Below are 18,137 nucleotides of genomic sequence, written 5' to 3'. Positions count from 1 at the left end.
AAAAAAAAAAAACCCATAACCATAATACTACTATCAAACCTAAAAATATTATCAATAAATTCTATTATCAAGTACTGAGTCAGTATTAAAATCTCCCTGTTTTTTTCTACCTTTTAAAAGTAGTTGATTTGTTTAAATCAGAATCAAAATAAGGTGTACCCATTATATTTGGTTAATAGATTTCTTAAGTCCTTTTAAACTTTTAGGTTTCCCCTTCCATTTTTCCTTGAAATATATTTCAGAAACTGTACTGCCCAATAAAATAGAAACTAGTCACGTGTGGCTATAAAGCACTAAAATGTGGCTAAATCGACTAAGAAACTGAATTTTAAATTTGAATTTAAATTTAAAATTAAAAACTGATACTTGTTCCTAGCTATTGGAAAATGGAACAGCTTGGGTATGTGAACCTAACTTTTTCAACTATCAGTTTTAGAAAATCAAAATATAGATCAAGTATTTTTGATGAAAATTTACTGACTTGAGATGTGTTTTAAGTATAAAGTATTTTGAAGACAATATGAGATACAAAATAGCTTATTAGTAAATTTTCAATATTGCTTATAAGTTGAAATGACAATATTTTGGATATACTGTGTAAAATATATTATTGTAATCCATTTAACCCATTTCTTTTTGCTTTGTAAAATCTGGCTACTACAAAGTTACATGCAGGCTGGGTGCGGTGGCTCATGCCTATAAATCCAGGCTTTGGGAGGCTGAGGTGGGTGGATAACCCGAGGTCAGGAGTTTGAAACCAGCCTGGCCAACATAGTGAAACACCATCTCTACCAAATATACAAAAAAATTGGCAGGGCATGGTGGTACGCCTGTAGTCCCAGCTACTTGGGAGGCTGAGGCAGGAAAATCGCCTGAACCCAGAAGGTGGATGTTGCAGTGAGCCGAGACTGCACTCCAGCCTGGGTGACAGAGTGAAGATTCTGTCTCCAAAAAAACAAAAAAAAGTTACATGTAGAGTTTACACTGTATTTCTATTGAAGAGTGCTGAAGTAAATATTTGCCCTACAGAGTTCCTTATATTCTAGGTTTTGCTGACTGTATTCCTCAGTGTCATCTAATATATTTCTTGCTCTCCTGTATTTATTGTAACCTGGTAGTTTTAGACCAGTGGTTCTGAACCAGAGGTACTTTTGCTCCCCAGGGGGCAAATGTCTGGAGACATTTTTGATTGTAACAACTGGGGTGAGGTGTGTGTGTGTGTGTGTACCACTGACATCTAACAGGCAGAGGCTAGGGATGCTGCTAAACATTCTAAAAAGCACAAAAAATTTATCCACTCTAAAATGTCAATAATGCTGAGATGAGAAACCCTGTTTTAGCGACTTACACTGCAATTTGATTTTTTTCATAAGACTATTTGATATGGTTTGGCTCTGTGTCCCAATCCAAATCTCATGTCGAACCATAATCCTCAATGTTGGGGGAGGAATCTAGTGGGAGGTGATTGGCTCATGAGGGTGGATTTCCTCCTTGCTGATCTCATGATATTGAGTTCTCACAAGATCTGGTTGTTTAAAGGTGTGCAGCACTTTCCCCATTCACTCTCTCTCTCTCTCGCCGTCATGGTAAGACACGCTTGATTCCTCTTCACCTTCCCTATGATTTTAAGTTTCCTGAGGCCTCCCAGCCATGCATCTTGTACAGCCTGAAAAACTGTGATTCAAATAAACCTTTTCTTTATAAATTACCCAGTCTCAGGTAGTTCCTTATAGAAGTGTGAGAATGTACTAATATAGAAAATTGATACAAGAGAAGTGGGGCACTGCTATAAAGATATCTGAAAATGTGGAAACAACTTTGGAACTGGGTAGTAAGCAGAGGCTGGAACAGTTTGGAAGTCTCAGAAGACAGGAGGATGAGGGAAAGTTTGGAACTTCAAAACTTGTTGAGCGGTTGTGACCAAAATGCTGACAAGGATATGGACAGTGAAGTCCATGTTGAGGTGGTCTCAGATGGAGATGAGGAACTTACTGGAAACTGGAGTAAAGGGCACTCTTGGTATGTTTTTGCAAAGAGACTGGCAGCACTGTGCCCCTGCTCAAGAGATCTGTGGAACTCTGAACTTGAGAGATGATTTAGGGCATCCGGTGGAAGAAATTTCTAAGCAGCAAAGCACTCAAGATGTGGCCTGGCTGCTTCTAACAGCCTATGCTCATTTGCATAAACAAAAACGACCTGAAACTAGAACTTTAAAAGGAAAGCAGAGCATGAAAGTTTGGAAAACTTGCAGCCCAACCATGCAGTAGAAAAGAAAAACCCATTTCCTGGGGAAGGAATTCAAGGCTGCAGAAACTTGCGTAAGTAAATTAGAGCCAAATGTTAATGGCCAAGACAATGAGGAAAATGCCTCCAGGGCATGTCAGAAGCAGCCCCTCCCATCACAGGCCTGGCGGTCTACGAAGGAAAACTTGTTTCCTGGGCCAGGTCCAGGGCCCTGCTGCTCTGTACAGCCCTGGGGTGTGCTGTCCTACATCCTAGCCACTCCAGGTGTGGCTAAAAGGGGCTAAGATACAGCTCAGGCCATTACTTCAGGGGGTGCAAGCCCCAAGCCTTGGCAGTTTCCACAAGGTGTTGGTCCTGTGGGTGTGCAGAAGGCAAGAGTTGAGGTTTGGAGGAGACACTACTTAGGTTTCAAAGGATGTATGGAAATGCCTGGATGTCCAGGCAGAAGTCTGCTGCAGGGGCAAAGCCCTCATGGAGAACCTCTACTAGGGCAGTGTGGAAAAGCAATGAGGGTTTGGAGCCCCCACACAGAGTCCCCACTGGGACACTGCCTAGTGGAGCTGTGAGAAGAGGGCCATTGTCCTCCAGACCCCAGAATAGTAGATCCACTGACAGCTTGCACTGCATGCCTGGAAAAGTTGCATGCATTCAATGTCAGCCCATGAAAGCAGCTGTGGAGGATGTACCCTGCACAGCCACAGGGGTGGAGCTGCCCAAAGACTTGGGAGTCCATTCCTTGCATCAGTGTGGCCTTGATGTGAGACATGGAGTCAAAGGAGATTTTTTTGGGGCATTAAGACTTACATGTTTGCCCTGCAGGGTTTCAGACATGTGTGGGGCCCGTAGCTCCTTCGTTTTGGCTGATTTCTCCCTTTTTGAAAGTGGGTATTTACCTAATACCTGTGCCCCCATTATATCTTAGAAGCAACTAGCTTGTTTTTGATTTTACAGGTTCATAGATGGAAGGGGCTTGCCTTGTCTCTGATAAAACTTGTACTTAGACTTTTGAGTTAATGCTAGAACGAGTTAAGACTTTGGGGGACTGCTGGGAGGGCATGACTGTGTTCTGAAATGTGAAAAGGACACGAGATTTGGGAAGGGCAAGGGGCAGAATGATATGGTTGGCTCTGTGTTCCCGGCCAAATCACATGTTGAATTGTAATTCCCAATGTTGAGGGAGGATCTTGGTGGGAGGTGATTGGATAATGGAGGCGGATTCCCCCTGTAGTTCTTGTGATAGTGAGTGAGTTCTCACAAGATCCAGTTGTTTAAAAGTGTGTAACATTTCCCCCTCTTCCTCTGCCATGGTAAGATGTGCTTGCTTCCCCTTCACCTTACACCATGATTGTTAAGTGTCCTGAGGCCTCCCAGCCACGCTTTCTATACAGCCTGTGGAACTGAGTCAACTAAACCTCTTCATAAACTACCCAGTCTCACGTAGTTCTTTTTAGCAGTGTGAGAAGAGATACCCTATTCCATATTGGTGGTGTGTCCTTTCATTAGGATACACATAAATATCTGGTTATCTTTTTGTGATGCTGGAAACTAATGTAATCTGATTCATTAGCAGCTGCAAAGTAGTAACAGCCTAATTCCTTTCTTGTTTATAAATTACTTCTTTAAACAGAAATTTCTCATCATTTATTTATTTTCAGGATAAATGCAAAATTCTCTAACCATTTTTCAAATTCACGAGTCAGTTCCCAAGTATCCTCCCAAGTGACCAATATTATTTTATTTTAGCATCATTATATAAACTTGTACATTTAGACATTTTTGTAAGTTTCCATCTATTATCTCTTCATGTATGGTGGGTAAAAGATTCTTCATGTAGGCTCCTGGGTCCTGTTGATAACCAAGTCATCTGTGATAATTTCTTTGATTTTTGTTATGACAAGATGATCATGGTTAATCTTATATAAACATTTCTTCTCCTGGACCTGAAATCAGTCATTTTTCCAATGGGCCACTTTAGTGAAAAATAGTATTGAGAGGTCATAATCTAGGTCTTTTTAGTAAAGCTAGGAAATGTTTGTTTTTTTTGAGAAAATACATTGAGTTCATTCTGATATTTACATTCAAATTAAAAGCTTTAAGGTTTTATTACTTTTCTTCTATATCTGAATCCCTTTTCTCTTATGCTAAAAACAGTAATTACATTAACGTAACTACTTATTTGTTTTACTCTATAATATTTTCAGAATAACATTACAAATATTAACATTATGATTACTGAAAACAGTACATGATTTTTTTTTGCAATTTTTTTTTTTGCCCTTAGAATCATTACAGTGTTTTATAGTCATTTGGAATAACTTTTCTCTGTTAGGCTATGTTGCTAACAAAACAAAGTTAGATGCATTTGTTTCACTGTGCTTTTACTAAGCTTGTCTTTTTGGAAAATTTCATTTAGTTTTGTTGGCAGATGGTTCCAAAGTGGAAAAAATATAAGATCTATTTAGATGAGTGTAGCTTTTAACCTTGTCATTTCCCACCCCCAGTTAAAAAAAAAAAAAAAAAGATTCTGGTTTATCACTGTAGTTTTTAAATAAGCCAACATAAAGGCATAGTAATCACTTTCCCTGATCCTTTCTTTGATAGTAACATACTATAAAGTTTTCTCTCCTTTCTTTTTGAGACCTAAGAATATATATATATCACTCCATAGCAGCATATTGAGATATTTAAGCTTTTTAAAATTTATATTTCCATTTGCCTGGTATACCTTTGCTCCTCCATTTACTTAAGTTTTCATGAGGTATAATTTACATACCATAAAATTCGCTCATTTGAAGTGTACAATTCAATGACTGTTAGTAAATTTACAGAGCTAGGTAAACACTACCACAGTCCAACTTCACATTTCCATCACCCGAAAAGATCCCTTGCACCCATTCATCCTTTTATTTTAAAGCTTTCTCAAACTCTTTTAGATGTAACTCTCACATTCTGCACAATGTTGGAATTTGCTTCCAAAAAATATTTTCATAGGTGAATTATATCCATTTGCATTTAATAATATGACTGATGTTTGGCTTAGCTCTGCCACTGTTTTATGTTGTATTTGTTTTTATGTCTCTTACATCTGTAAATAAAATATCTAGTCTTTAGTTATGTGATCTTTTTGCCCTGCCAGTCTCTTGTCTTTGTATATTTTTTTGGTATTTAGGAAGGCTTTTATTTTTATTTCAAAGGTGATTATCATGCAAATATCTTACATAATATCCTTATGTCCTTAATAATTTTGGGGGATACTATCTATTGGCTCCCCACTATAAATAATTTTGAAATTCTCCCTTATTTTCCTCTCCCAAAACATCTAATTTGAAGCAATAACTTTTTATTTCCTGAAAATATCTATAGGACAATCAGTAAATATATTCTATTTTACTTGCATTATTTCCTTTCTTACATTTTCAGAGAAATGTGCTTTAGTTACACTGTCAGACTTATAACCATAGAATAGATGTTTTATGATCTCCTTTATCATGTAGCTCTAGTTCTCTTCAGTAAGGAGTTTTGTTCTGCAAAGGAGTTTCAGTTAGTTTGAGAGTTCACAAGGCTAGATCACCCCAGCACTATCCAGCCTTTCTGAAGTCTATAAAGTTGCCTCCCAGTTTTAGCTGCTCTCAAATTGGTCTCTAAGCGTTCTACAACTAATGGGACCTTTAGATATGATCAGGATGCTGGCAATCTGATATTTAGATTCTCTGAGCCCTCCCTTGCTGATACTATGCTAGTCTTGATGCTGCTGCTGATTTATTTTACCCACTTGTATTCTGGAGTTCACAGGTGTTGTATAATAAAGAATTTGACTGGGCTTTGTTGCTGGTTCCTCTAAAGTTCTTGGAATTGAGCAACAGGAAAGTCTGTAATACTCATGAGCCCCTTGGATCACTCCTGAGTTAATGCTAAGAATAAGACTCAGGATGAGGGTAGAAAATGCCACAAAGATCAACTGCATGATTTGAGCAATACATATGTCTTTGAGCCACATGATTTCAGCCCAACTTCCCAAACTCCAGGGAAGAGGGCTGATGATCAAGCTCAATCACATGGCCAATGATTCAATCAACCTTGTCTACATAATGAAACCCCAATAAGAAAACTGAGTACTGAAGCTTCGTAGAGCCTCCTGGTTGATGAATCAGGAGATGTGTGAGGAGGGTGATGCACCCTAATTGCACAAGAAAAGAGTAAAGAAACTTTCGAGTTTAGGACCCTCCAAGATGTTGGTTGCCCTGTGTCTCTTAATTTTGCTAGTCCTGATTGTATCTTTTATAATAAAATTATAATCATTAAGAAGTGTTTTCTTGAATTCTGAGTTGTTTTATCAAATTACTGAATCTGAGTGGGGGTCATAGGAACTCCTGAATTTGTAGCTAGTTGGTCAGAAATACAAGTGACCTGGGGACCCCTAAACTTGAAGATGGTGTCTGAAGTAAGGGAACCGTGCCCCTATGGTATACAGTTTGATAGTGACTCAGGATGGTTAGTGTCAGAATAGTACTGCAGTACACCCGTATGGATACCTTGAAACTTAGTTTTGTTATACGTGTTGTCCATAGGTTTGCTGTTACATTATTCTAGTTGCTCTTCTATTTTTGGGAAGAGATTCTGGAGATTCAAAAACTATGCCACTGTCACTACCATCTTATTGCCAGCTCTCCTTTAGGTTTTAAGTTAATGTGGTATATCACATGTTCTCCCTTCCACCCAGTATTTCTGTGTTTATCATTTCACAGTCAGATATTAACAAAAGATTAAATTGCTGAAGTTACTCAACCAGTCTTAAGTATTTTAAGTATTGCTTCCTCATCAACATGATGCATTAAATTTGTAAGTTAAATAGAATAAAACAACAAACTATATATTGCTAGTGATGACACATGATACATATTTTCAAACTAGTCTGAGGTTAGAACCTCAAAATAAAAAGTAAAGGCAAACATTTTACCTCTGTAAGACGGAGTTGTGAAGATGCGGCCATATAATCTGATTCTAATTTGTTTTTCTCAGAGATCACTGTAGTATTTTGGAGAATTAAATCTACTTTTTGTATATGCAAAGAAGTACAAATCTAGGAACAAAAACCCCTAAGAGTTAATTTTTATGTTACCTATGTTTTAGAAATAAAAAATAGTTTTGTAAAACAAAATTATAAACCATGAAAAAATAATTTTCCTATTGTGCCTGACATCTCTCTCAAACAGTTCTTATAACAATTTTTTAGAAAGTATTTTCCTTTGTTTTTAAGGGAGTCATCTGGAATAAACACATTTAGCTTAATGAGTGCTTTTATCCTATTTATTACCTCTAAAGAAAATGTCAAGCAACTAAGCAAGCTGAAACTGATCTCTTGCTTATATAACCAAAATGTCAAAAACCTTAATCAAAACCTTCCCTCCCTCTAAAGGTTTTACTATCTTATCTACCCGCTATTTTCTGTAAAAAAATGACTAAAATTAAAACAATACCTTACCTTTATTAGGTTTGTTAATTCAGTAACAAGTTTTGCTTTTTGAACATTTATTTCTTTGATTTTGGTACTTGCTTTTCGCTCTTCCTCTTCAAGGTTGCAAGTATCCTGTTCCATCAGTTTTAAACTGTATGACACATATAATGATGAAGAAATCAGGGTTAAACACAAGCATTGAGCCCAAATTCTTCGGTCTCCCGCAGTTTTCTGGGATATATTTAGCAATACTTTTCAGATATATGAACTGCTAGTTCCTAGATTAAACAATCATTTTGTGTGATCAGTCAGGATTAAAAAATATCTGTTGAGATATATTATGTGCCCCAGCATAGTCCAGGTAATGCCTGTGTTAAGTATTTAGGATCTGGAGTCAGAAAGATGGCTTTGTTGCCTCTTTGCCATTCACTAATGAGCAGTTTAACTCTGGACAAGTTACTCTTCTGAGCCTCAGTTTCCTCATCTACAAATTATAGATAATAACAGTACTTCCTCCATAGGGCTGTGGTGAAGCTTAAAAAGGTACTACATTGTTTCCTTATGTATGGGGGGGGTAACACATGTAACAAACTAAATATAGTGCCTGGCCCATAACTGATCAATCAATACAGGTTGTTTCTGTTGCTATTAATATTGTTTACAAAACAGTCACTTCCCTTAAGGAGCGTAAGTGGGGAGAGTCAATAGCTAAAAAACAGAAACAAAAAATAAAACACAACACAATAATCCTAAAAGTTAATAGTATGCTCTCAATTTTAAGATGAAGAAACTAAGCCTCAGGTAAGTGAAGTAAATTGCCTAAAATCACAGATATTAAGTGTTAAGATGTGTTTGGTACCAAAGTCCATGTTCTTTCCACTACATCATGTTGCCTCCAAGGGAAAAGAACAAAGGATGGAAGCAATAATAAATAAGTTCAGTGGGTGCTGTAGAGAGTGGCCAGAATGGTACAAGGAAGGGTATGTTGGGGAGGGGAGGGAGAAAAGTTGGAATGGGTAGAGCAAAACAAGATTTTGAATAATCATAAAAGTTTGCCTAAAGGAGAGTAGTGTTTAATTAAATTTCATGTAGTAACTGTAGAAAGCCATAATGAATTTTTTTTTTTTTTTTTTTTTGAGATAGGAGTCTTACTCTGTTGCCTAGGCTGGAGTGCAGTGGCACAATCTCAGCTCACTGCAACTTCCACTTCCCAGCTCAAGTAATTCTCCTGCCTCAGCCTTCCAAGTAACTGGGATCACAGGCGCCCACCACCATGCCTGGATAATTTTTATATTTTTAGTAGAGACAGGGTTTCACCATGTTGGCCAGGCTGGTCTCAAACTCCTGACCTCAAGTGATCCACCCGCCTGGGCCTCCCAAAGTGCTGGGATTACAGGCGTGAGCCACAGCACCCGGCCTCATAATGAATATTCTTGAATGTGGCAGGAACATGCAAAGAAAATATATTTTACAACAGTCTTTTGGAAGAATTAAATAGAGAAGTGACCAGTCAGGCAGAGTCCACTAACTAGGTCACCACTGCAGTAGTCCAAAGTGAATAGAAGTAGGAGATAGTAGGCTAGTAACAGGTATGAAAAGTCATCTCACTGTGAAAAATCAACATTACTTTATGAGGAGAAAGTTTAGTTTTAGACAATGGGTTCAATACAGCAGTTGCACAGTAAAAGTTGAGCATTTTGCAGAAGATTGAATAGAAATGAAGGAAAGGGTTAAAAGTTTAAAAAAAAAAGGTTTAAAGTTGAAAAAAAATTCTGGGAAGCTAGACTAAATAGATATATCTTGCTTTAAACAACCAAGGCACATTACCAATTTTAAAAATAGAAGTTAATGGGCAATTGTTTGCTTTAAAAAAACATAAACAACAAAGAACAAATCTTCCTAATACATTTCAAATATGATTCAATTTTTAAATGTGTTTAGGAATACAAACTATATTAAGTCAAAGTAAACATACCTTATTCAAGATGAGCTGTTACTTATTATTAAAGATTATGTCACTAATATCTACCTTTAGTCTATAGACAAGAAGTCAGAACAACAACAAAAAGCTGTGGGCTGTGTTATGGTAGGATATGGAAAAAACCTTGAAACTGGAAACCATGTGCCTTTTCCCCAGACTTGATACCCTAATAGCTTTTATCCTACCTTATATATTCTGGTTTCTACAAAAGATCTAAAAGTTACAATCGTTCTGAGAATGGGTGACTGGGCTTTCACAACAAGCCAGTAGTTTTCCATTTAGAAAAGACTTTTGGCTGGGTGTGGCGGCTCATGCCTGTAATCCTAGCACTTTGGGAGGCTGAGGTGGGAGGACTGATTGAGGTCTGGTGTTCGAGACCAGCCCCAGCAACACAGCAAGACCCCATCTCTACAAATAAGCTGGGCATAGTGGTGCACACCTGTGGTCCCAGCTACTCAGGAGGCTGAGGCATGAGGATCGCTTGAGCCCGAGTTCAAAGCTGCAGTGAGCTGTGATCATGCCACTGCACTCCAGTCTGGGTAGCAGAGCAAGACCCTGTCCCAAAAAAAAAAAAAAAAAAAAGACATTCGACAATACTATATTCATATTTTGCACAGAATTCTGTGACCCATTAAGGCCAAGCAGACATAATTCTAATTGTCACAAGGAAGACTGCAACTAAATGAGATAAACCCTCAGGTGTCAAATCTATTCTGTAAAAATCAATATAACCTCTTTCCCTATTACTCTGTTTCAGAACGAGAGAGAAAATAGCCAATTTGACAATTTTTCTGCCTACACCTTCCCCTCCCCTCTCCTACCATTCAGAACTCAATGGACATAGTGTTTTGGATAATCATGTAGGGCGGTGGTTCTCAAAGTGTGGTCCACAGACTCCTGGGGATACCTGAAACTATTTCAGGAGTCTGTGAGTTAAAAACTGTTTTCATGGTAATAACAGGGCATCATTTGCCTTTCTCACCATGCTGACATTTGCACTGATGGTGTAAAAGCAATGGAGAGTAAAAATGCTAGTGCTTTAGAATAAAGGTAAGTCTACCAAAACTAGTGCACCAAAGTATACTAGTTCTTAGACTCTTCACTGCCATGCACTTGAAATTTTTAAAAATGCCAAATTCCCTTAATATCCTTGATGAAGCAGTAAAATTCATAAATTTTATTAAACCTCAAAATCTCAAGTATATATATTTTTAATATTCAATGTCATGACTTAGGACGTACATAATATAGTTATCCCCTAGTATCCATCAGAGATTGGTTTCAGGACTCCATAAGGATTCCAAAATCCACAGATGCTTAAGTTCCTTATATAAATGATGTAGTATTTGCATATGGCCTATGCACACCCTCCCATATATTTTATATTATCTCTAGATTACTTATAATACCTAATACAACATAAATGCTATGTAAATAGTTGTTATATTGTATTGCTTAAGGAAAAATGACAAGAAAAAAGCCTGTACATGTTCCATACAGACATAACCATCCATTTTTGTCACCCTGAATATTTTTCTTTCTTCCCTCCTCCCTGCCCTGCCTAAAGAGATGAGGTCTTGCCATGTTGCCCAGGCTGGTCTCAAACTCCTGGACTCAAGTGATCCTTCCGCCTTGGCCTCACAAAGTGTTGGGATTATAAGTATGAGACACTGCACCTGGCCTTCTGAATATTTTTGATCTGTGGTTGGTTGAATCCACGGACGTGGAACCCACGAATATAGAGGGCAGGCTGTACTTATTACACATCTGTAGAATATTCAAAAGTATAAATGTTGCTTCAAGGAAAAGCACTTGTGTGATTAAGTTTGGAGTTATACTAGACACTTTTTTCATGGAATACCATTTTTACTTAAAAAAATGACAAACTATAATTGTTTGGACTTGGCTATTTGGTCATTTTTCTTTTTCCAAAAAGGAATAAAGGGAGCTTGTCATTTCAAGGAAAATAACTGACATTTGTTGCCAATGATAAAGTTCATTTGAAATATCTATGTGACTTGATGAACCAGTATTTTCCAAATGACCAATGCATGCTATAACTAAATCATTCATGAGTAAAAGCGCCATCTAAAGTGCAATGGATTTTAATGTAACAGAGTACGCAAGATCACTGATATGGTTTCAGACTCTACACTGCAATTAAACTTTAATAAACTACACTTTGGCAAGTTTTGATGTAGTATTAAAGAAGAATATCCACAATTATCTGAAGTCTAAAATACTCCTCCCTTTTCCAACTGCATATTTATGGGAAGCCGGATTTCCTTCACATACTTCAACTCAAACATTTCACTACAAACTCAATACAGAATTAAGTAGGGAAAAACCTACTGACTTCAACTAAAGAAATCTGCAAAAATGTTAAACAATGCCACTCTTCTCACTAAATGTATTTTGTCTGGAAAACAGTTATTTTTAATACATTTTTATGTTAACATATAATGGGCTTATCATTTTAAAAATAAATTACTGTCCCATCTCTACCTAAAAAAATAAATTAATGAATATTTTAAACATTCTCAGTTTTAATTTCTAATATGGTAAATATCAATAAATACAATCCAGGTAAACAAAACCTCTTCAAGGCCCTCATTAATTTTTAAGCATATAAAGGAGTTCAGAGACTGGAATAACAGATCAAAGAACAGAAGAACTTGTAACACTCAACATTCATCTCCTTTTGCCCTATGGACTAAAATTGTATTTTATGTAGTAAGATTAAAGATTAAAGAGAAATTACTACAAAGCGTGCTTGTGGAAATGGTGTTGTTATTACAGTATATAATTAATATTCTCCCATACAGTAATTTGTGCCTCCCCCTTGAACAGGCTAAAAGATACCTTCCTAGTTTGGAACTGATTTTCTGTTCCAGTTGTCTTTTCTTGGTTTTTCTCTCAAGAAGCTCCTTCTTCTTTTGTCTAAGTTCATTGTCTTTGTGCTCCAGATGTTTGCTTGTTTCACGTAAGGCAATCAACCTTGAATCCACTGCTTGCAATTTTCTACTAATTTCCTATAAAATATTTAAAAATTGTTAACATATTTAAAAACCCGTTCCAGTGAAAGTATTAGAAATCCAGTTAATATTTTCTAATATTCGGATCAAATTAACCAACCTTTAGCTGTTCTTCTAAGTGTCTTCTTTGCTCTAGGTCCACAGTGACAGTGAGAAACTGGGCTACTTTTAGAGATGTGTTACTAGAAATAATTTTGTTTGAATAAAAAGAAGTTTTCACCACATACTTTTCTTCTGCTGTATAAATTTGTTTTAATCGGGTTTCTTGTATTACCTATAATGTAAAACAACAATTAGTGCACATCTAATATAAATTATATGTTTTAAAGTACTAAATAATTAGAAATACAGAGCAACTGAATTTTGGAGGATCAAAATACAGTAGATATACATTTTTTTTTTTGAGACAGGGTCTCATTCTGTCACCCAGGCTGGAATGCAGTGGCACGATCTCAGCTTACTCCAGCCTCAACCTCCCAGGCTCAAGTGATCCTCCCACCTCAGTCTCCTGAGTAGCTGGGACTAGAGGCATGTGCCACCACGCCCAGTTAATTAAAAAAAATTTTTGTAGAAATGGAGTTTTTCCATGCTTCCTATGGGGGCTGGTCTTGAATTCCTGCCTCTGAGATTCTCCCGCCTTGGTCTTCCAAAGTGCCGGGATTACAGGTGTGAGCCACTGAGTGTAGCAATTTTTTTTTAACCTATCCAACAAAATTTCAAACAAGGTGGCCCATACAACTAGCAAAGTCAGCTATACTTCTACGCCACTATATGACTCTCCCAAGTAGTTTTGGAGCTTTGTTACATCTAAAGAAGAGATACCAGGAGAGAAGGGTGCTCAGTACATTTAACTATGTTATCTTGGGTAAGTCATTTACTCTCCCCTCCTCTCAGTTATACTGTTCGAAGATACATAATCTTATGTTTAGTTCCTGTGTATTTGAGAATAATCATCAAATGAAACATTTTTCATAGATTTCAAAGCCTTTTCTTATTTTAAAAGTTTTTTTAGAACTTTTCTCTCAAGAATTTATACATGGATTTCATAAACTAAAATATATTATAAATACCATAAGCATACCATTATTTGATCTATTTCTGTATATTTATAGAGTAGGCTGCTGCAATGCAGAGCATTTTTAGAGGTTGTTTCCAATCTCTAAAAACCTTTAGATACTATTGTAATACTACTGTGGCTTGTTTCCTTCCAGAAGTTTATAGTCTAAGTGAAGAGGTAAGACATATTTAAGCACACTAGGTCAACAGGCGTAAATCCTAAATCCCGACTAATCTGAAATAAAGGGATAGACTGGATGACTTTAGCGTATCGAAGTCTCCTAAAAATGAGTTTTAAACTGGATTTGAACTGACAGAGTTAGTGAAGGAAGGGCACTTCCCATAAAAGTGACATCTCAAGCTAAATAAGTCAACAGACAATTTAACCAAAGGGAGAATCTTAGAAATTAATGAGAGAACAATTCCGTAAATAGGGTATACTGTTAGAGAACGTAAAATGTTAAGAGTTAATAATAAAGGAAAACATAAAGAATATATTTTTATTATATTCTGAGGAAGAGATACACAGCCATTATTGCCATTATCTAGCCATTATTGTCTCAAACAGAAGGACTGCGGATATAAAGGCAGTAAATTTCCTCAATAAAGGTTTTCATCTTCTGAAAGATAGCTAAGATAATCTTTACTAGGTGCTTGAAACACTTTCTAACTTGGTTTTCTTGTACATACACATGTCTGAAAAGTATATCATCATAAATTATATACAACATAGAACTGAGGCATTGGGACAATAAGGTATTTGATGTGTTTGAGAATTTAAAAAATACAGCATATAACACCAAAGTGATTAAGATTAATGAAAACACCTGAAAAAGAAATGGGAAGAAAAGAATTTCACTTTTAATATAAATAATATGAATTCCAAAGCTATTTCTCTAGTACAAACAGCAGTGTCAAAGCTCCGTAGGTGACTTAAAATGTGAAAAGTAAAAGTACATGAAAATAACTCAACTTGAAGCAATGTTCAAAAAGGAAAATAAATTTCCAAAAAAAGTAATTGCTCCTTTCTGCCCCAAAGTGAAGTTTAAAAGTCCTTATCAACCTTTTTATTGTCTCTCTGCGTTAGTAAAAAAGTCCTACTAATCTTACTTTCAGAGAGAGCCCCACCTACCTTTAAAACTTTGACAAAAATTGGTTTGGTCTATGCATATGGTCTTGTTCTCTTTTCTAAACCTCAGTGAATTAATAAAAAAAAGTAGTATACCCATACAGAGACTTCTACTTTTGGTTTTTATAAATGATTACCATAATACGATACAATTCTAACCAAAGGCAGGCAACTTACTGTAAGTGACTTGTTTTTGCGAAATGAGTTGGTAATGAGCTCTCATTTTTCTATCTTCTGTTAATGAAGTATAGACAGCCCCCAAATGAATCATCTTAGGAATATTTATATACTGGTTGTTAGAAATTTAAAACATATTTTTTAATAAATTCAATATTATAAGTAGTAGTCAGGTCTATAATTGGTTATTAGATGCTTATAAGCAGTATTAATACAGCAACTTGGTATTAATATTGGAAAAACCTGTTCCAGGAGAGATTTCCTTTCTGTTTCTGCCTGTGATAAAAGTGCATAGGGTTTGGAGTCACGGAGATTGCTTTAAAGAATAAAACTCCAAACAGTACTAGCAGAATACAGAAACTAGGAGTTTCTGTGGCTGTATGTACTAGTCAAACAAATCCTATGAGTGGTCATTCATACGTGAGATAATCTTAATTATAAGTTTTAAGAAAAGGAAGGTTGACCAAAAACAGTTTTATACCCCAGCCTGCCATTCTAAAGTATAATTTGTCTTTAAAATAATCTCACATATAATAATTTAAAAGACTAAACTACTAATACAATGCTTTAACATAGGTTTACCAAGCAAGGCAGAATCAGGTTAGTGTACCAGGTATCTCTTTTCAGGTTTTAACTTTACTGAATTACCCTAAATGTATTAACTATTTATTCTAGTTAACTCCTCATCACTCCTCTCATAATGTATTAGTTAACAGTCAATGTTTTATGTCATATGGAAAATAATACAAAGATAATTTCTGCATGATTAAAAACAACAGACTTACTTAAATTCTGAAACATTTTGCTTGCCTTTAGCTAAGAAGTTTTAACAAAACTACATTTTCGGTACATGATTCAGTACATGATTCACTACTTCCTTACCCGTTCAATTCTTTCTCTGGTCTTTTCAGTTCCTACAGGAACTTCGTGAATATGATACTGACAGCAAAGGTAACTCATTACAGGATCAGGTGCATCAAATAATTCTCTCAAATAAGAGAAAAATCCGTATTGTCTGAAAGGAAAAGTATTGATTAGATTTTTCTTCTTAAAATATCGTTAAAAGAACTGAGAGTTGATAAACCACCAAAAAACAATAAACACACATTATTTCAACAATGACACAGGAAAAGTCTTTTTTCTTTTTTTTATATTTTAAAAATCACTTATGACTTACTCGCTTACCAGAAAAGCTTAAGCTTTTTATGATTACAAACTACTCTTTTAAAATTTCTTCCATTATGTTTAGAATGCTTATTTATATTCCAAGTTAAGATATTTACTTATAATGATTTTATAATTAAAATTTTTTACATTTAGTCCTTTTGGAAATTATTTCTGCATTATGAAGTGATAATTTATCATTTCAGTTTTCCCAATAACTAACCAACTACTTTAGCATCTTTTATTAAATAGTTTAGTATTGTTCTGCAAATTTGAAACATCATATCGCATCACACTCGCTGTGTGCTAACTATATCATGGTCTTATGCCTAAATTTTTCCTTATATTTGACTTAAGAGATCTTAAAAGGAAATAATATAGCTTGTAATAGCTTATTTATGTAACAATAAATGTTGAATAATTCAATATTTAAATAAATCTTAATATTTTCAAGACTTACTTTAGTTCATTTAAAGATCTTGAAGGTGCTTTGTCTGCATACGAACTCCTGGGAGCAATAACAGCATTTACTCTTAATTTTTTGTTGTCACGAACCTGAATATAGGGAAAAGAAAATATTATTTTAATTACCATATATTCTCTACTGAAACCATTTATAGTTACTATATTCCTACTGACATTTGTAGGATGGATAAGAAACTCAAACATGGCATATTAGATGTTAGTATAAATTTTTTTACTGTGATAATACTATAGTTATGTGTTTTTATAAAAAGAGTCCACTTCTTTTAGAGATACATACCAAAATATTTACAGATGAAATAGAATGTCTGGGACTTACTTCAAAATAATATAGAAGGGAGATAGTTATGCTGACATTATTGGCAGATTATCTTGTATTGGACTAACTTTTCTACAAACAATGATTGTAAACTCTGGCCAAAATCTTAAAAACAATTATTTTAAGGCACTGGAGATGGACAAAAGAAAGAAGTTGGAAAGGAGTTGACATCTGAAAGAATAGCACTAGGTGAGATTTGTGTTTATGTGGCTTGTGGCTTGGGGGCATTCCCCAATCTGGAGCATCAGGAGTGGGGAAAGAATTCCGGTAGAAAGCTGCAGTCTTTCTGGCTGGAGGGATCATAGGATGGAAGGATGGAGTTTGGGGTGACTAGAACGAGACTGTAAACTGAGAGGGTAAATTCTTGGAAGAAGGGAGCTGCAAAGTGAGAAGCCTCAAAATCTGCCTATAAACGCCCATCGATTTTAAATCTTTGGCTGCCCCATGAACTATGAGTGCAAAAATTCCAGAGGATTGGAGGAAAGCAACAAGTGGAAGGCTAAAACTAAAACAACAACGACAACAACAACAACAACAACAACAACAACAACCATCTCCACTGACCGGAGATTTCAGTTGCTGTCCATTGCTTGACAGACAGAGTTTGGAGTTTAAATCCAGCTAAGTTAACTGCCTTCTAGTCTCTTTGGAAGAAGACAATTGAATCCAGTCTCTACAGTGTTATTACCTATGATTCCAGAATATAATAAAAAATTACTGGCCGGTCACAGTAGCTCACACCTGTAACCCCAGCACTTTGGCAGACCGAGGTGGGCAGATCAGCTGAGGTCAGGAGTTCAAGATCAGCCTGACCAACATGGTGAAACCCCGTCTCTACTGAAAATATAAAAAAATTAGCTGGGTGTGGTATGGGGCACCTGTAATCTCAGCGACTTGGGAGGGTGAGGCAGGAGAATTGCTTGAACCCAGGAGGCGGCGGTTGCAGTGAGCCGAGATCACGCCATTGCACTCCAGCCTGGGCAACAAGAGCGAAACTCTGTCTCAAAACAAAAACAAAAACAAAAAACCCAACTACTATGCATAAGAATAAAATGCCACCATAGTCAAGAGAAAAAGCAACTAAGAGGAACTGA

The 18,137-nt window shown here is 36.1% G+C and overlaps 1 protein-coding gene across 1 annotated transcript in view; it reads right to left on the bottom strand.

Moving 5' to 3' along the window:
- The window catches only part of SMC5 (structural maintenance of chromosomes 5), a 112,808-nt gene that overhangs the window by 28,872 nt on the left and 65,799 nt on the right, over positions 1-18,137 (bottom strand). The window contains exons 12-17 of the mRNA XM_011970154.1: positions 16,702-16,796; positions 15,960-16,092; positions 12,816-12,989; positions 12,543-12,712; positions 7,727-7,850; positions 7,202-7,324 (exon numbers count right to left, since the gene is read on the bottom strand). Of these exons, the coding sequence (XP_011825544.1) occupies positions 7,202-7,324; positions 7,727-7,850; positions 12,543-12,712; positions 12,816-12,989; positions 15,960-16,092; positions 16,702-16,796 (819 nt within the window). The remainder of the gene's footprint in view (positions 1-7,201; positions 7,325-7,726; positions 7,851-12,542; positions 12,713-12,815; positions 12,990-15,959; positions 16,093-16,701; positions 16,797-18,137) is intronic.

The sequence above is a fragment of the Mandrillus leucophaeus genome, unplaced genomic scaffold, assembly GCF_000951045.1.
Source record: "Mandrillus leucophaeus isolate KB7577 unplaced genomic scaffold, Mleu.le_1.0 Scaffold93, whole genome shotgun sequence".
Lineage (NCBI taxonomy): Eukaryota > Metazoa > Chordata > Mammalia > Primates > Cercopithecidae > Mandrillus > Mandrillus leucophaeus.
Note: the sequence above shows the minus strand (reverse complement) of the source record. Positions and strands in the feature narration are given on the sequence as shown.